The 20,773-nt window shown below is 37.9% G+C and overlaps 1 protein-coding gene across 1 annotated transcript in view; it reads right to left on the reverse strand.

Moving 5' to 3' along the window:
- Window positions 1–19,649, reverse strand: part of ago1 (argonaute RISC component 1) — a 41,355-nt gene extending 21,706 nt beyond the window's left edge. The window contains exons 1-6 of the mRNA XM_084088970.1: window positions 19,217–19,649; window positions 9,810–9,996; window positions 7,624–7,744; window positions 6,801–6,982; window positions 3,412–3,548; window positions 3,180–3,314 (exon numbers count right to left, since the gene is read on the reverse strand). Coding sequence (XP_083945096.1) covers window positions 3,180–3,314; window positions 3,412–3,548; window positions 6,801–6,982; window positions 7,624–7,744; window positions 9,810–9,996; window positions 19,217–19,241 — 787 coding nt within the window. The 5' untranslated portion in view covers window positions 19,242–19,649. The remainder of the gene's footprint in view (window positions 1–3,179; window positions 3,315–3,411; window positions 3,549–6,800; window positions 6,983–7,623; window positions 7,745–9,809; window positions 9,997–19,216) is intronic.
- Between the last annotated feature and the right edge of the window lie 1,124 nt (window positions 19,650–20,773).

Below are 20,773 nucleotides of genomic sequence, written 5' to 3' on the forward strand. Positions count from 1 at the left end.
TTATTTTCCCCATATTCTCCATTGTTGCAGCTCCTCTCTTCCCAGTCTGTCAGTAACGCTCTGTTTAGTTCCTGTCTCTATGAAGCCCCTCCCTCTGAAAAGCACACTGTGCTCTGATTGGTCGGCTGGAGCAGTGTGTTGTAATTGGTCGAGAGCTTCAAGTGTATTTGGGAAATGTCCATGGCTGGACTGGCCATTGGGCATACCGGGCATTTTCCCGGTGGGCCGACGTGCTTTTCGGGCCGATACATCTCATACTCATATACATAATTATTTTTATTTTTTTTACGGCCCATAAAATTTGTACATCGGCGGCCCATTCGTTTGGTTTTGTTTTGCTTAATTGGCGGCGCTGGGTTTGTGCCGGTGTAATGCATTGGTCCAAAAAAGTCAGTGTTAGTTTTTTTTTTTCTGACAGACCAGCACATGAAACACGCAGATCAGCGGCCCATTGGTTCTTTTCTTGATTGACACTGGGCTGGCCCAATCACAATTTTAAACGAGTGAGCGAGCGTGCAGCAGTGTCAGTGTGTATCTGTCAGAATAGTCAGCGAGATGGAGAAGAAACGAAAGGAATGTGCAGAGAAATAGCGTGAAAAAATAGAACCAGGCCCTTAAAGCAGATGCTTTATGTGTCAAAATATATGTTTTCTGCCCTTCATCAGCTCCTGTGATGATGATGATAGTGAGGAGGATCAGGAGAGAGGTGAGAGAGTGTAGAGTCCTCGGTAAGCAGAACTACTTTCAAAACACTTAGGCTATGTCATGAGTGTAGGAACCCATAACCCAGTTACAGATTATTTCCACATCTGCATAGTTGACGATTACCGCAATTCACTAGAAATCTAATGAGACGCGTTTGTAAACCATGTTTTCCGCCAAAATAAAAGCTTGATGCAGTTTGCGTCAAAATAAAAGATCATGTGCTTATCTCTTTCAAGTGTAGAAATTGGTACAAAACTAATTATGAAAGTTTCCTTTATTTTTTAGTGCATTTGTTTTACAAAATATGGCAATTACTGTCATTGGATTAATATTATAACTATTATTATGTAGTAGGTGTAATGTAAATAGACACTGTAACTAAAAGAGGTTTGAATTTTTCTTTGTTTAATTTGCACACTGAATATGGGTTGGAGCTTTTAATTTTGAACTCTCAAAGTGCACCAGATTGATGAATTTAACATTAAAATGCACAAAATTTTCTCACGGGGGGGCATGCCCCGAACCCCACTAGAAGGACCGAGGTCCACCCACTACAGTTTTACCAAAAATCCTGTAAGAAAAACTGTATTGCTATGCTAATGCAGATTATAGCTTGTTTTAGGATTCACCACTGTGAAGTAATAGTTCAACTGTATTAATAAATGTCAAATTTTTACTTATTTCATCTGTTAACTCTCACTCGTTCCTATACTCACTCATTACATGGCATTAGTGGTTTTAATGAATAGGAGTTGGTATGCATATAATTAGGGGCGTGCAAAGATGGGTGGTGTTTATGATCATAGTGGGCCGGTCTGGGCCAAAATGCCTGGGCCGATTTTTTGTCCCAGTCCAGCCCTGGAAATGTCCCGCCCCTTACCATAACCGCCAGTTTTAACACACTACTAACTAACTCAACCAGGCCCCGCCCCTTTATTCTGCGTATGAATTATTTAAATGAGGAATATTGTGATGTGTTCGTTCCCGGAAGAAACTCAAGACTACAATGGAGGCGTTTCAGGGAGTTCAGAAACACTGATATAGAGAATAACTCCCGCTGGAGGGACTTTGCAGACCCTTTTTCATGCTCAAATAGCAACATTACACACACAGAAGAAAGATGAACAAGCAAAAAAACATTATAAATCGATTTCTGTATAAAAGCATGATATCAAAATGACTCATCCAATTCAATTTAACAAATAAATTACAAGGCAAAGCCGTGGCGGGATGCTGAGATCATCCAATGACCTCACCTGATCCTTCATATCAAACTAGCAGGAGTGTAAAAGCACACATTTTTTTCCCGAATGCAGCATTGTTTTAACCACTGCACATGTGTGCGGAGTAAAAACTCTCGAGTTTCCCACTTGGATGGGATAATACCGTTTATATTGATATACTTTGAGGCGAATGCATCTGAAAAACAATAAAGGATACAGAGTGAACTGCTGTGTGAGAAGTGCATGATCCAAGTTATCCTAAACATGAGATGTGCTTTATATGAAGTGCTTCAAACTCACTCATAACCATACAGTTTACAGCGGCTCGCCCTCCTGTCAGATGTGTGTGCTGTTTAATGATTAAAGTCAGCATGAAACGGAAGCTGCACTAGTCTTTTCTTCTCTATCTGAGTGAAACGCTTCTAGAACAAGAACAAATGTGGGCGGGGCTTAATTATGTCCATGGGGAATTGATTGCATGGTTGTGGTTTGCTATTGGATGATCTCATGTGATTGACAGGTTGCCCCGCCCTCGTCATCAGAGAAGAGAAGAGCTGCAAGAGGGAGGGGAAGTTATTCTGATTCAAGACTATGAGAAACAGAAATTTAACACAATAATGATGTGCACGGATAAATCATTCATAAATACTACAGTATTCCATAAAAAAAAAAGAAGAGAATTGTCATTATTGATTTCATGGTGACACACTCGTTTTCCTCAGTGAATAACTCATATCTTACGGTTTTATCATTTATCTGTAAATGTTAGTATTTCCATTTTGCATAAAGGCTCTTCCTGACAGCAAGCGAATCTCCAATAAACTTCACTGAGCGAACGCAGGCGTACGTCAAACAGACAGAGTGCATTAATAATATACATTTTGTCAAAAACATTTGCCTCTAAAAGTGGAATCACTTTAAATCTCTTCCCTTTTTTACAACAGCACCATAAAGTGTAGTATGAGGAGTGTGTTGCATTGGATGCAGCAGTATTGACAGACCTTTTTATTTAAAGACAGAGCCATAGTTTTTTTTCAGTAAACCACTGTTTAATAGAAAATAAATAGTTTTTCCCTTCGCCTTACCGAAAACATACCGAACCGTGACTGGAACCTGCACATACCGAACTACTTGACATTTTTCTGACGGCTGTTCTCATGCAGTTGCTAAGGTGTTGCCAGGTTATTTTGTGTGTTTGTTAGAATGTTGCTAGGCAGTTGCTAAGGTGTTCAGAATGAAGGAGAACCCCACCTTTGATCTCCTTGGTGAAACGGACCCTTTGCGAGTCAGTAAGTGTCTTGGGCTGCTCATCAATGTTGCGGATATCCAGAACTTCACACATGAACTCAATGACAGGCTGAGCTTTATAAAAGGCCGTTGCGGATACTGAAAACAAAAACGGAGTTTGTATATTTAAGTACAAAACATTGATGTTTCTTGACATTAAATAAGTGTGCAATCAAGAGAAAAAAAAAGACGTCACCGTCGATGTTGAGCATCATCTTCCACATGGCTGGCCGAACAGACTGATGGAAGCCGAACCACACCTCCCTGCCTCCTCCCAGAGGATGGTAATATCCTTCAGGAGGGGAAAAGAAGGAGCGTCCCACTGGAGTGTACCTGCAAATGAGAAAGATGGATGGTCTAAAAGCTCCAAATCTTACTGTAGTGTGTGATATGGCTGTGAATGTAAAAAGCAAAGTTTTAAAGATCAAAGTGCACGACAAATAGAGTCATTAGCCATGTTTCCATTACCCTTCAAATTGCACGAATTGAAAATACGCCCAATGGAAACACATCAATTTCGCAAAAACTCCCATTTATCGCAAAAAAGGTTTTACGCTCGCTTGAGGAGGTTTTTCAGGCAATTCGAAAAAGAAACACTTTGCAAAACTGCAATGGAAACCGTTTTTGCGCATTTACAGGTCACCTGACGTAGATGACGCGGTGTGTTTGGACAGAATAGGAGACAGAGTTCTTTATTATATTCATATAAGACAAAAGAATTACAGGAATAATGGATTCTAAACCTCAAATAAATGCCACAATCAAGACCTCGAAGCAGATCTGAGGGAGAAACACACAGAAACTCCTCATATGTGCCGCTCACAAGTATAATAAGGGTCGTTCCTCACCATTAATGCTTTGAAAACACACATACGTCTCCTTTGATTAATAATAATGGCCAGTGCAGCGGCTGGGATATAGTACATAAACCTACCAACGTCCGTTACAATGGTTTTTGGAATGATTTTACTGATCGCGAGAGGAAAAAAAGTTTTAGTCGCATAACATCGGTTAATGGAAACGTCGTCATTTCGCAATAGTTTTTTGTCGACATTTAGGAAAAAATTAAATAAAATAATAAAAATAAAAAAAAAAATCACAAAAATTTTGCGCAAATCTGTAATGGAGTTGCGCCTATTGTCTCCCAAAAGAAAGCAGCAATTCTGAATTGCCTAAAAAAACGAGTCATCAGCAATTCCTCTATGAACTTATGTAGGTTTGCATGATGCCAGACTATGGTCTTCATTGGCTCAGAAGACGCTGTTTTCTGCTCTGCAAATCCATTCTGATGCACTTTCCAAAGAATGAAACTCTGGCTCGAATTGATATGGTACAACCGACGCCATCATTACTGTTTATAACACTGTGTATCAAGTACCTAGGAAGCCATCACAGGCACAGCTGGAATTTAGATATGGTAATGGGCATTTTGTTTCCGACATGCACTGTAAGCGGTCGACCAATCACAACAGACTGGGCCGTCTGACCAATCAGAGCAGAGCAGCTCGTGGAAAGGAGGAGTTTAGAGAGGCCGAATCCTTGATCGAACCGTTTCAGACACTGTGAGAAAAGAGCTGATGCTGCAGAAAATGTAAGTGTTTTAAAGTGCCCTTGGATGCATGTAAACTTATTGTAGGAGACTCCAAAACAAAATAAGGAGCCTTTAAAATAGCAGAATAGGTGCATTTTAAAAGATTTTAAATAATAGGGCCCTATGAAACATTTTATTTTTCCAGAATTCTTTTTTTTTTTTCGTTAGGGTTAGGGTCAGGTTTCTGTTCTGTTGTATCATTAAAAACAGCAATAAAGACACATTTTTTAACCATTTAATTAATATTTTAACATGTAACTGAAATGTTTACTGATAACACTAAAACATGGCAGAAAAAAAATGTGTGCCATTCCTTGGAACAAAAAGTTAAAAAATATATATATTATCATTATTACTATTAATAATAATAATTTTGCACTTCAAAATTCCTGGACACTAGTACATCTTGTGATTCGACTGATTATACAGCACTACGTTTAATTAATTTGTAAAATTTTGTCAAATTTCGTGACATTCCATTACTGTATTCCATTACTGCATTCCATTACTGCATTCCATTACTGCATTCTAGTGTTGTCACGGTACCAAAATTTCAGTATTCGGTACCAATACCAGTGAAAATCCACGGTTCTCGGTACCAATTTCGGTACCAAAGCTTAATTTAGATTAAATTTACATAATTATATTAAAGTGTATATCACGGTTACAAAGATGGAAACTGTAGTATTAAAAACACTTTACAATAAGATTCCATTTGTTAAATAACATTAGATAAAATGACCTAACAAAAAAACAATAGTTATATACTGTCGCAATTATTCTCCTTTAGGGGTTAATTTAAAAATACATTTTTAAAATCAAAAGTTAACATTATTTCTGTTAACATTATTTAATGCACAATGAATGAAGTGAACAAACATGACCAATCAAGTGTTTGTATTAAATAACATTCACAAACATTAATTAATGTTGTAAAAATATATTGTTCACTCAATGTGTTATGTTAGATAACGCATTAAGTGATGTTAATGAATGGTATCTTATTGTAGCATTACCAAACTATACAGGAGATAAAATATGTTTTATTTGACTTGACTATACTTTTATTTAATCCAAAACTGTATTCATATTTAACTTTAAAAGGGCTTTTTAAACCTGCTAAGAGTTATCCAGCCAAGAATAAGACTAGAACTGCTTTTCTGACGGACTGATATTAATGACGGCTTTTTATTTCTCATCTCCATAAATATATCTAGTAGTAAAGCTAATGCAAGGGCTAGAAATCAATTAATAGGCCTATGTCACACTTCCTCGTCGTCATGGAGAGCGCAGTTCGCACAAGCGTTTGTACTCCCGTGGCGTCTGTCGTTGCTATGCATCCATGAACGCGCATGGAAAAGCGAGCGCGCCATTTGAAATAACGTATCTGCACGCGCAAAAACATCAGCACCACATCAGCAGCAGCACCGCCGATCGCCATCAGCGCTTTTATGAAGAGGACGCAACTGCACGCGCTTCGGGCATGCACGCGCATCAAGTACCGGGTTTGAGAAAACCTGGTACCCTGACGTTTAAAAAAAAATTAGTAGGCTACCGACTTGGTACCGAAGTACCGGGTCTTTTGACAACACTACTGCATTCCATTACTGTATTCCATGTTACACAGTAAATTCCATTTTCACGACTGGATTCCGTGATTCTGTCTGCATTTTCTGTATCGCTGATTCAGATTCCGATTGTTTTATTTAGTGCCATGTCAGCATTCAAAGCTATTTTCATGGCAAAAATTAAATTACAAAAATATGAATACAATAAAAACCAACCAAACAAAAACAGCAAGTCACATTATACAAGATTTTTTAAATTAATATATGATTAAAAAAAAATCCAAAACCTTTTCAGGCATAATCTTACTAAATAAGTCCTTAAGCGAGGTAACTTCATAAAAGAGCATTCTACTTGTATTAAGTCCCTGTACGGCTGAGATCATAGGGCCAGGTTGCCTGTGCCCTGTAAGCCCATGCCCAGCGTACCTCATGGAGGCCAGGTGTCTCATGGCCACGTCGAGGGCTTGGACAGATTCCAGCGGGACCTGCAGACGTCCACTGACCAGCGTCTCCTGCAACAGCCTCCACGACACCTTCGCCAGCCAACGAATGGACACTTTAAAGATGCGATCTTTCCCCTCTCCAGGGATGGTCACCTCGAAGTCAACCTACGACATGAAATGAGAAGCCCAGAATGAGAATAGTAGGAAATTACATTGATTACAATAAAGGCTAGGGAAGGCTTGGCGATATTCATGTCATGTTGCTTTGAAACTGATCAATGAGTTTTAGAACTGATTCATTGAAACATGCTGTTTGAAACTAGTCTAATGAAAGAATTGTATTGGAAATTTAAAAGGTACACTACGCCCTCTAGCGTTTAAAAAACAAAACTGCATGCATTTTGCAGAAGAACATTGTTTTGGTTGTGCTTGGGCACTGCGTGATGAATATGCTTATCCTACTGCTCCTACTGCTCCTACTAGGCTTAAGAGATATAACCAGTTTAGAAGGAAAGATCTCAAGAACGGGAGAGTGACGTATATACGCAATTGTCCACGAAAACCATCCCGTCAGGTGTTAAAATAGGGTTACCATAGTGAATCAGGGTAAGACAAAAACACGTTTTGGAAAAAGGAGTGATGTATATTGACTCATTATTTAAATTGTCAATTTAGAACTAAATAAGTTACATAGTGTACCTTTAATAGCCAAATAAAAGCAATGTTGCTAAAATTTCACCAGCAATCATCATGAATATATCGTGAATCGTATTCTCAACATCTCATCAATCAGATCCTTTACATACCTTTTCGCTGCCTATAGGTAACGCTAAAACGGTGTAGATATTCTTCTTCCCATCGTACACTGGCTTTCGGTCACCAAAGAGCTGTGGTTTGAAATGTTGGACCATGTATTCCACAACCTCCCTGTGAAGAGTCACATTTAACTGTGATTACTCATGTTTCATAAAACCTGATCAAAATATTATTTTGTGATAATGACCGGCTGAATGTACCAGATCTAACTAATACACAACCACTGCCAAATATATACATACACACATAGCTATTCAAATGTTTTGGATTTTAAAATATTCTTCTGCTCACCAAGGCTGCATTTGTTTGATCAAAAACACAGTAAGAACAGTAATATTGTGAAATATTATTACAATTTAAAATAGCTGTTTTCTATGTGAATATATTGTAAACTGTAATTTATTCCTGTGATCAAAGCTGAATTTTCAGCATCATTACTCCAGTCTTCAGTGTCACATGATCCTTCAGAAATCACTCTAATATAAGCATTTGATGCTCAAGAAACATTTCAATTATCATCAATGTTGAAAACAGTTGTGCGGCTGCTTCAGATTTTTGTGGAAACTGATACATTGTTTTTCGATACATACATCTATTCCTCAAGGAACAAAGTTCAAAAGAACAGCATTTATTTGAAATAGAAATCTTTTTGTAACATTAAAAATATATTTACTGTCACTTCTGATCAATTTAATGTCCTTGCTGAAGAAGAGAATTAATTAAGAAAAAAAACTTTTTGACCCCAAACTTTTGAAATGTAGTATAAAATATGATTTGTGTAATAATAATAATAATAATAACAATAATGAATTGTTTCATTTATCTATTTTTTAAAATAAATGAGTGTATTAAACCTACATTTTAAACCCAATTTGATTTACAAAATTAAATTGATTTTTTTTTTATCAAATTGCATTTAAATACGAGTTAAGAAAAACGCCTTTAAAAAGTAGTGGACAAATACTTAATATATAAATCAATACTAATCAAAAACATCTGATGAGCTGTAACAGGCAATGTCGCGGTGTAAATGAAAACATGCTTTTCAGATTATTTGCATCCTTTTCTGCCTCAAAAAGTGGGTCCAAAAGCATTGAAGCGCCTCATGCAGAAGTGCATATCTTGGCTCATCCGCACGAAGACGTCACTTTTCACACTCATCCTCACACTTGTGCAGACGCGTCAAGAATACACCAGGCTTAAGTTGTATTTAACTCAGCAGGCAGAAGGCTTAGCTGAACTGAAATACAGTTGCGGATGAGCAGGATTCAACCGTTGTTTGTGCACGTCTACCAGAATATTTGATCTTAAAACCTTTTCAGGGGAGAAGAGGTTTCTTTCAAGGTCACACTTTACGTGAGTGAGGTAACAGGCCCTCGCCACAGCGAACTGTGCAAATCTGCAGGGTTTAACTCTACTGATCCAAACGTTTTTAGAGAAACAGCTTATAACAGGGAACCTTCATATTGAGGAAAGACTAGGAAAAAAGCTAGCTTTTATTTTCACATTTTCAGTTACCATTTAAAATTTTGTTTCATTTTTAATCATTCTGTTAGGTGCTTTAGTCATTTTTATAAGTTTATTTTTTATATTTATATTTTAATTTCTATTTACTTCAAATTATTATTTGAAATGATTATTCTTGATTAATATGTATAATACATGTGTCTATATATTTTTTTTTTATATACACAATATATTGTATATACACATTTATATGTATACACACACACACATATATATATATATATATATATATTTACATATATATTTTAGCGCTGTCAAAGTAATTAATCGCGATTGATTGTAAAATAAAAGTTTGTCTTTAAAATATATGTGTGTATGTGTATATATTATTATATATAATATATGCACTTATATTATGTGCCTGTCTGTGTGTGTGTATATGTATGTATATATATATATATATAATAAATTAATTAAATAAATAAATAAATAAATATCCATAAATACTATATACACTGTATATATACACAAACATATATTATATATTTACAAACTTTTATCTTAGATGCGATTAATCATGATTAATCTATTTGACAGCACCAATTGTTTTATATTATATTTATATGACATTTAATATTCAGTGAAAATTCCATGCTGGTGAAAACTCCTCAGGAATGACTGTGTGTGTTTGAGGTGACGGGGCGTTTACCTGTTGACCCGCCGAGGACACTTGTCAGGTTTGATGTCCACTTCATAGTGGAACACGTCCATTTTTGGGATCTCCACCTCAAAGTAGTTGGCAAGCAGCTTGATGGGTTTCCCGACGGTGCCCATGCCCGGCCGGCGGGGCGCCTGGAACACCTGCTGCAGGGGCGGGGGGTACGGCCCGACGGGCACTGAGACACACAGAGACATTTACATCTCAATCAGAGACCGCTACTTAAACATTTCACTAACTTAATAAAGAACTTTACAGCAATGACTGAAATAGACCAGATAAAGATCATTCTACGTGTGTGTGTGTGTGCCACAGCCTGAGAGACAGCAGGTGAATGTGTGTGTAATGTGTGTGTCTGACCTCAGTGTGTTTCCCTACTGTCCACCACAGTGACCCTCGGTAATGTGTGTGTGTATGTGTATGTTAAAACACTGTGGTATCAAATGTTCACACATTCTAATTTGTTACACTGTTCATTTAAATTTAAGTTATGTTATAATATTTTATTATTTTGATGTCTTTATTATTGTTCTATGTATTCCAAGCTTTGGCAATATTGTATTATTTACAGTCATGCCAATAAAGCCATTTTGAATTTGAATGAGAGCGAGAGAGAGAGAGAGAGAGAGAGCGAGAGAGCGAGAAAGAGAGAGAGAGAGAGAGAGAGCGAGAGAGAGCAAGAGAGAGAGCGAGAGCGAGAGAGAGAGAGAGAGAGAGAGAGAGAGAGAGAGAGAGAGAGAGAGAGAGAGAGAGATAGAGAGCGAGAGAAAGAGAGAGACAGAGAGAGGTCATTAAGCAGATAGAAGGTTATAAGAGTGGGATACGCTGAAAGGAGGGAGTTCAGGGGGAGTTTGGGGGATTATGGGACTAGAAATATGGTGACAGGAGTGTGTATGGAAACGGGACAAAAGCAGGGAAAAGGAACAAAGAGGATGGTGACTAAAACGGGAAGGGGGTGGGAAGGCAATATGAGGAAAAAACGAATAAAAGAAAGTTGGGAGGATGGCGGTAATAGTAAACTTAAGAACTCAATACTAATGCTGCAATCCACAGCACTTTTGACAATCATTACTCATTCAATAATCAGAGAAAGTTTTCCAGGACTTTCACACCAAACAATGTGCTGTAAATTAAAGGCTATATATATATATATATATATATATATATATATATATATATATATATATATATATATGCATGCTATGACCACAATCGCATTAGAAGTGTATATAACAATATATTTATTTTTGCTGGAAAGTTAATAAAAATGGTTTATATTTCAATAAGAATGTGATTTGTAACCAAAAGATTTGATCATTGATAAGTACATTGTAAATCATTATGAAACCTCTATTTCTATTAACTATTTTAAAACAGTTCAGTTTAGACTTTAACTTCTGATTGGATGAGACTGTAAAGAAGCTGATACCCAAATAGATCAGATTAATACTATATTAATGCAGTAATCTGCAAAACAGAAACAGACTTTTGGACCCAGCTGAAGAACCCACATCAGTCGTCCACTAATATAAAGGGCCTGTTCCAATATTGAGTTGCTTGATGTTTATTAAAGCTTGAAAACAGCGCATCCCAAAGCAAACCTGCTTCACTGTAACACAGTTGTGTACCCATCACTGTTTCATCGGTGTTTCAAGTGCAATCTAGTGTTGTGCAAAAATATCACTTTTTCGATAAATATCCATACTGAAATATCTGAAACTCTTCCGCAGCTGCACGTTCTCGCTCTCTCATCTCTCCGACAGCGAGTTACACACAAACCCGCCTCTCCTCACTCACTCACTCAACATTGTTGGTGTAACAGGGCTTGAATTTATTCGTGGTATTGTGCGTATTGCCCATAATTTGACTCATTCCTGCATATTTTGTGCTCACACCCAAAGTGAGCGCATGTAAAGCCGCCTCTCAGAACTAAATTCAGTTCTTTTGCGCTGCTTATTGCACTTAAACAGTCAAATACGCACAAAATAATGCCAAAATGCTGGTCTTGGCGAGTATTCACGTATGTTTTAAAGGGTTAGTTCACCCAAAAATGAAAATTCTGTCAGTAATTACTCTCCCTCATGTTGTTCCAACCCTGCAAGACCTTCGTTCATCTTCGGAACACAAATTAAGATATTTTTTATTAAATCTGAGATAGGGATGTTAACCGATGACCGTTTGACCGATGGTTGACCGTATCAACGTTAACCGATCAAAGTTGTCGGTAGTTGGTTAAAAAAAAAAAGTGATCTCTAAATTAGGCTATTATAGACAGTAGACTAAACGCTACTACAGTTAGCCATCTCATTCCAAGATCTTTTTTTTGTGAAGTGAACAAATACCTCACACTCAATTTTTCATAACTCGCCTGTTTGTACTTAATAAACCAATAAAAACATTTGGCGCGAGGTCACAGGGTTTGGGTTCGCGTGCTCACAAGGTTTGCGAAAAGTAAAGGCTACAGGCTAAAACACTCGAGGTTAGAGCCAGGGCAGACGGCAGGATGAAGCGTGCAAAGAAAAGTAGTGTGTAGGACCATTTCACCAAAAAGAATGACACAGATGTAAGTTGCAACTTGTGTGATACAGTGCTTAAATACAGTAGTAGCACATCATCTATGATGTATAACCTGAAAACGCGACACCTGATGATCATCATCTTTCTTTATTATTGTTAGCACTACCTCAAACTAAAGCGGCGTCTCTTCGGAGCTGTCATTTTCTTAAATGAGCCGCGGCAATGTTTCAAATGAGCTTCTAACGCTAGACAAACGGCTTTATTTTCAACGCGATCACCTTGTACCCAAACCATTTCGAAACTAAGGAGCCATTTCTCCTCCGATTACATACAAGCTCCTCGGCGCCGCGTTTGCGGGACTCATGTTTCGCGCTGTAGGGGATTTAAAAAAAGTGACGTGAGTGGAAGGGCCGGGAGGCAGAGCGGCAGAGAGATGCGACAGAGTTGCGAAACTGCAGGCGCGGCTCAAAATGGCTGTTATTTCAAATAGCGTAGCATATTTTAAACTAATCGGTTAACCGGTTTCAACCGGCTAATGAGGCTCTGTGGTCGGTCAAGAAATTTTTTAGTTTTCGCCATCCCTAATCTGAGAGCTGGATCACTCCTCCATAGGCTTCTAAGACATTATAACTTGCTGGCCCAGAAAATGCATTAAAGACATTGTTAATATAGTCCAAGTGACTACAATGGCTCAATCTTAAGTTTATAAAGCGACGAGAATACTTTTTGTGCACAAAAAAACTAAAATAACGACTTTATTCCACTATTCATTTCCTTCTCTCTGGGCCTCTAGTTAGTTCACGTAGAATAACTGCGCAGCGCTTCTGTGTTATACGTGACACGTAGGCTCACTATTGGCCAACACTGGTCATGTGTGTGATGCGTGTGACGTGTAACACAGACGCGCTGCGCTAAAACACTACGTGAACTAACTCGAGGCCCAGAGAGAAGGAAATGAATAGTGGAATAAAGTCGTTATTTTGGGGGGGTTTTGCGCACAAAAAGTATTCTCGCCGCTTTATAAACTTAAGATTGAGCCATTGTAGTCACTTGGACTATATTAACGATGTCTTTAATGCATTTTCTGGGCCAGCAAGTTATAATGTCTTAGAAGCCTATGGAGGAGTGATCCAGCTCTCAGATTTAATCAAAAATATCTTAATTTGTGTTCCGAAGATGAACGAAGGTCTTACAGGGTTGGAACAACATGAGGGTGAGTAATTACTGACAGAATTTTAAATTTTTGGCTGAACTAACCCTTTAAGTGAATGTAAACAGTTGAGACAGAAAACACATGTTTAACAGTATAGTGGATCTGTGTTTCGGGTCTTTAAGTGACCGCAGCCTAGTATACATGCTGCAAAATGATGAGATAATATTAAAAATATCTATATATATGGCAGTTTTTCCCATGGTTTTGATGTCAAAACTGTGACCAGTGAAAATGCTGAGTGACTAGTCACATAAAACCACTAGCCACAGTGGCTGGTGGGCAAAAAAGTTAATGTCCAGCCCTGCATAAAACTAACCATATAACCAAAAATACTGATCAACATTTAAAATGGAGAAGAAAAGCTGTTGTTGTTGCTGTTGTCAAAGGTTCTGTGTCCAATCAAACTCTACGTTGTTTTACTGGAAATGTATTTGTCACTTTGCTAGTCCAATTGGACAGATGTCAACAGTTGCGTCACCCGCCCTCACCCTCAAAAACTATAAACATCTACACAAGATCAAAGAAAATACATTTACAATGAGAATAAACACGGTTTGTTCCAAAGGTAAATCACTGGCTGCAGAGAGCATGACACATTTACAATTAAAGAGACGTTTAGAAACCAAAATTGTTGATTTTCCTATTGAGTCTGTGTCTATTAATATTGTTGGGTCTGCTGTTATTTTAGTATTAATATTGTAGTATTTGTTAATATTTTTAATTAGCTTTTATTTCTATATTTTCAGTTTAAATTTAAATTTATTGTTTAGTAATTTTGCTATGCGCTTTTGTCATTTTTATTAGTTTTTTACTATTTATCTTTTTTCTGGTTTAAATATTTATTTCAGTTTTATTTTTAGTAATTCAACTTAAATGTACTTAATTTCAGTTAACCGCCAAGGAAACGTTTTCTAAGTTAAAGTTTTTCATCTAATATTTATATAGCTATATTTCAATAAACATGAATGATTTTTAATAGCTTTGTAATAACAAAAACTGCATGTCTGTGCAGGCATGGTAACTTTAATGCATTTCAAAGTTTGATTGACAAAATTGGCATGGGTAATTTTTTCATGTTGAGATACTTTCAACTTTTGATAAGTTGAGACAGTCAATAATAAGTCATTCTATAGCTTGACACTGTGATGCTTTCAAAACATTGATCTGTTTGCAAAATTGTTGATTTTCCTATTGAGTCTGTGTCATGTTAATAATTTTGAATATTTTTGGGTCTGGTGTTATTTTAGTATTAATATTGTAGCATTTGTTAATATTTTTAATTAGTTTTTATTTCTATATTTTCAGTTTCAATTTCAATTCATTGTTTAGTAATTTTGCTATGTGCTTTTGTCATTTTTATTAGTTTTTTTATTTAACTTTCTTCTCATTTAAATATTTTTTTCAGTTTTAGTTTTAGTAATTCAACTTAAATCTATTTAATTTCAGTTAACTGCCAAGGAAACGTTTTCCCATCTAATATTTATATGTTATTTCATCTATATTTCAATAAACATGAAGAATTTGTAATAGCTTTGGTACAACAAAAACTGCTTATGTCTGTGCAGCTTTTCAACTTTTCAAGCGTTTCAATGTTTGATTTTAAAATTGGCATGAATATTTCTTCATGTTACGATACTTTCATCTATCCCATTTTGAGAGTTGTGTTGAGACAGACAATAATAAGTCATTCTATAGCTTGACACTGTGACGCTTTCAAAACCGTGATCTGTTTGAGCACATCGACCAACTCGACACAACAACACTGAATCAACCAATGGCAGTGAAGGGAATATTTGGGAAACCTGCTTAAAAAAAACAGTTCAGTTTGGTGATGCTATACTGGCACAGAAATTACACACGCCAACATTTTGTGTACTTGCATATAAAAAACAGTTTTGTTAGCATGTTGATGTCCAAAGTCCAAATCTGCATAGCGCTAGTCTAATGAGTTGACGCCTTTAACCTCTCTGTCCATGACGAACACTCCCTCCATCATAACAAAGACCCCAGCTGCCCTCCTCTTCACACCGGGGGGAAGGAGAGGAGAGGAGCCACATCAGCACACACAAACACAGGGGCCCCAAAACATTCCCAGCCTCACCATAGCAACAGAGGAGCAACACACATTGTCATGGAGATCAGGAGACCCAGGCTTACGTGGGGGTTTGGGGAGAGCCGGACCTTCGCCTTATTCATCGTATAGTGCCAGCGAGCACCTCAACATTACACCGAGACAAGGTCATCAATCTTATCCCGCACGGCCAACTTTATAGCTCGCCTATGATTTAAGAGCGCTTCGGAAAACTCTCGCACGCTTTTCTCTTGTTGAGGAGATATACTCCGCTAAAGTCCTGATCAATGTTGCTGAGCATGTTCTTACACCAGTGCAAACGCAAGCAGCAGCAGATGGCTAGAACTGGAGCCAGATCTCAAGAAACCAGTAAACAATGGCAGCTCTCTTCTAGGGATGGATGATATATATAGAGATATAGATGCATAGATGATATACTTGCTGCTAATATAAATCTAAGCATCATTATGAATAATGTGCAGTTTATATTTGCCCATTATATTTACTAAAAGCAATTATATTTACTATATTATTCTGCTGGGAATATAAAGTTATTTTAATGCAATTTAAGCAAAACTTTGTTAGAGTTGGAACTTTAGATTCATTTCTGTGCATCAGTTGATTTCAATGAATCAAAACTTAAAACTCTTAATTTACCACTTATTTTGTTTCCGCGTGCCATTTTTTATTTACCAATTTAAAAAAAGAAATGACAAAATGTTGATGTTGAAAATGTTGAAGCAGTGGAAGACATTGATTTTTAACTAAATTATGGTTCTTCTCACTGAAAAATAAACTTTTTAAAGCCATTTCAGAGCAAATGCATGAATATAAAGATGGTAACACTTTACAATAAGTTCCCATTTGTTAATGTTAGTTAATGCATTAAACTGACAATGAGCAAGACTTCTGTTAGAGTATTTGTTAGTTTTTGTTGTTCGTTTATATTGTCTCAGGTCCACTACATAATATAAACAGATATAACATTTGACTTTAATAATGTATTAGTAAATGTTGACATTTACTAAGATTAATAAATGCTTAGTTCATGTTAACAAATGGAACTTTATTGAAAAGTGTTCCCATATATTTGAATATTGTCAAAAGGCACACACAAAAAAAACATTTGGCCATAGCAAAGAAAGCAGATGTGAGCAGAACCGTGACACAGAAACAGAAGCAGTGTTTTGGCATGGTGCTGACTGGGTTAGCGCTGGTCTGGAGTCCCAGATGTCCTGCTGTTGAGGGCTCAAGAGCATAATGCACTGAAGTGTGTACGATCCACAGAGACGCCACCTGGCCAGTGTGTGACCCTTCCCCTGCCGCTCATTAATACAGGCCACTCTCAGTGTCAGAAAAACTACAAAATCAAGACGTTTTGGTCTTGCAATCTGGGCTTTTCAATGGCCGATGCCATTATACAAGACCAAAGCTATCATTTTAAAATGAGGTACTGAAAAGATATTGCAATGACAAAAGTTCATTCATTGTAAGGGATACAACTTTCACTAGCATCACCAAAATGAATTGCAAAACTAAAGTTTGTTTTCAAACAAGCTTCACAAGCCCGCCTGCCATTGGTCAGACAGAAGAAGATAGTCCCACACTATTGGTTGAGTCAATTCAACAGTGTTGTGTGGCGCAGTCAACAAGTCATGTCAGAAATATCGTATTTTATGATTTGAACGCTCACGAGTGCCACCACAAAGACGTAAATATGAGTGGGAAGCTCGGGATTTTCTTTACGCCCATGACTACGCGTGTCAGTGAGAAACATGATGGAAATCCACTATACTTCGGTATTTAGCGGTGACATTGTCAGGGTTTTTGTTTTTGTTTTTTACAACACACTATAGCATTTTAATATAACAATATAAAATGTAACTATAAAGTTTACGGTGGCTTCATAAATGAACCTAAAGCAAAACACACCTGATGCACATTCTTTGTTCTTGATTTTCTATAAGTAGAGTTTTTAAAGGCACACTATGCAAGATCTGTACCTTAATATAACAGCTTCGAAATCATTTCGATGGTAAACGAACTCGTAGTAGGGCGAATCATCCTGATAACAAAGCGGCAAAACCAGCAATGCAGGTTTGAGAGGTGGCGCCCCGACAAATCTCGTGAGAATCACGACTTGCTTCACGGCACGACGTCACATACATCAACAACATATGAAGCAGCCTCTATGGAAGACACTAGCGCGCATTTCAGACGTGAATCATGGCAGAGTCGACGAAGAAAACGCGGTCGGAAGAGTGCAGAGACGGCTCTGCGTGAGTGGTGTTTACGACAGTAACTTTAAATACAAGTACTCCACAGCGACTCTAGGGGGCGCTGTTTGAGAAAAAAGGAAACTGCATAGTGTGCCTTTAAAAACCTTGCTGTATTTTTGTGTAGTTAATTAAGAGAAGGTACACCGCCATCTTGCTCTGACGAAAGTGACTTGAACGCACCAGATTTTGTAAACACGACTTCCCAACTCTAAAATACGAACTTCCCAGGAGGACTTGAATGGACCATGATGATAAAAAACAAAACAAAACAATGTTCTAAAAATGTCACAAAGTCACAGTTTCAACATACAAATGCCTCTGTATATTAAACTGGGCTAGAAGTATGTATTTCAACACTGAACAATTACAGACTCAGCTTTAATGCATTAAATACCACAAAAATTGGCTAAAAAAAAAAAAAGGAGAATCGGAAAATGAAAATGATTAAATCCATTCCTGAAAAAATAATTTCAAATTAATCCAAAAAAAAAAAAAAAGTTAATTTGTAAATGCTTGCAGGCTCAGATTTAAGAAAGTTTGATCTCCAAGTAAACTCTTTAACATACAGAACTGTAAAAAGAAACATGAAAACTATGACCTGGAATTTTTCAGAATTGTGATTTTACAGTTTCCTTACATTTCCTATTTTTTTCACATTCACCAGAAACTCTGAACTAAAACACCATTTTGCACACAGCTTTACACATCCAATGCAACATCTTGTGAGTCAAACTGACAACTTCCTTCATCTGCATTTAAAGATGCCCTTCTTTGAAACGGTGAATAATTTATCAACCGAATGTTTCTGAAAAAAAATAATCAAATCATATTCCCAAAACCCACTGCAGCTGCCAGGCTGCTTTTATCCCTCCTAATATAAATCATTTATCTGGTCATAAGCTGTACAGTCTTGTCCATTTATACTGTTAATGGAAGTGAAATTGGTAACATTGGCCTGAGCCATATTTTAGCAGGATCAATAAAGACCCCTGGGGTCACTTTCCCCTTCTGCATCTGCTGAAGGCGGGCTTCAACCTCATGTCTTCCCACGACCCCTGACCTGGGACAATCTCTCATCATTTCCCCCTTATGCACAGATCAGATATCCTACACTGCAACCAAATACATTCATTTCCAGGTATCATCTAGCAATGCACATTCTAAATGGAACGTTACAATGTATCATTCCATAAGGAAACAATGTGGAACGTTAGAGTGTATTATTATAGAGTGATACAATCTGTGTAGCAATAATATCACGGGTAAACATTGTATCATTTCAAAAGCTTCACAAACAACTTAAAAGAACCGAACCCACCAGCGCCAGATGGTCCCGGCTCCATCCCATCCACTGAGCCACAAAGGGTTCACCAAAGTCCCGATGCTCAATCTCCACGGCGCCCGGCCCTTCAGGCTGGAAGCGTCCCCGACTTCCAGCCTCTTCCCTGGGCGAGAGGGATCGTCTCCTCCGCCGCTGCTGGAGCCCCAAACCCGCAGGAGTTGAGAGAGAAACAAAAGCTCCTTAGTTCGGATCCCGAATGAGCCTCTCCTCCTCCGGGCTCTGTCCGTCCGTGGCTGGCTGGTGCGGGTCGGGCTTCTCTGCTTCGGGGTGGTGTTCCTCCTGCTCACCGTTCAAGCTGGATCCACCAGCGGAACAAAAACGCTCGCCCCGTCCGTCCGTCACCCCCCCACAGCCCGTGAGCCCGTTCTTCTTCTTCTTCTTCTTCTTCTTCTCCTTCTCCTCCCACTGCTGAGATTCTTGTCTGTCTGCTAGTCTGTTTTGTGTTCGCCCTCTAGTGTACGCTTCCCAATCCCAAAAAAATTGAATCCCAATCCCAATTCATTCATTTAGAACAGAAAGGAATGCAGGCATAATGCTTACTGCACTATACACTATATACTACATACTGACCACCTTTTATTTAAAGTCCCCATGAAATCAAAATGGAAGCTTTTAGTATAATTATATGTTACCCCCTACATTATAAGCAGCCGCTGAAATCTGTTTGTTCACACATCTACTATTTTCAACATGGTGAATGGCACATAATGCACTATGGGGATAGGAAACAATTCAGACAGTGTAAATATGCTTTCCATTGGGGCGAATGAAGTCTGGTTTCATGTTAGAGTCACACAAACCGCCGCAGCTCTGGTCCAGAGACGCGATACACAGAGCGGATCATATGATCAAGTCGATGCACACCAGAAAAAGCATTGGATCCATTTGAATTCTGCACAGAAAGCTTGTATTTTAAAGCGATATGGAGGAAACTGTCCCGCCCTGTCTTGTGTCCTCCTGTTTCAGTGGAAATTGTCAACACATTGAATAACGATGCACGTTTCAAGGCACTTTAGTGAGCCTTTAAAGGTGCTCTAAGTGATGTTGGGTGACGTCACTTCTTGTTGACGTTCGAAGTATTGTCAAACAAAACGGAGGCTAGCTCGACCCTCCCTCCTCCTCATCCGCGCACTAACGCCCCAAACCCCACCCACAAATCCTTCTTGTCGGTTATTGGCTGGAACAGTTTGTTATGTTTCATGGTCCAGGCTGGGCCAGTTTGTTTTTGTTGCTGTTTGTGGAGCCTGTGGTGTCTACAGAGACCATTTTTTTTTTAGTGAGGACCTGTTTGCTGGCTGTGACCAAAAAATGTTTTGGCCTAAAAAACGCGTGACATCGCTTAGAGCACCTTTAAGTCTTAAAACTCACTAATCCTATTTAGTACACTATATGGGTTGCGTATGTAATACCATTTCCTCACTCCAAAAGAATACAAAAAATCTTTTGTAAATGATAATTATGACATAAAAAGTCATATAATTATGGCATAATAATTATGGCATGGCATAATTATGGCATACTAAGTCATGTTTA

Source organism: Abramis brama (assembly GCF_963993115.1).
Source record: "Abramis brama genome assembly, chromosome: 17".
Lineage (NCBI taxonomy): Eukaryota > Metazoa > Chordata > Actinopteri > Cypriniformes > Leuciscidae > Abramis > Abramis brama.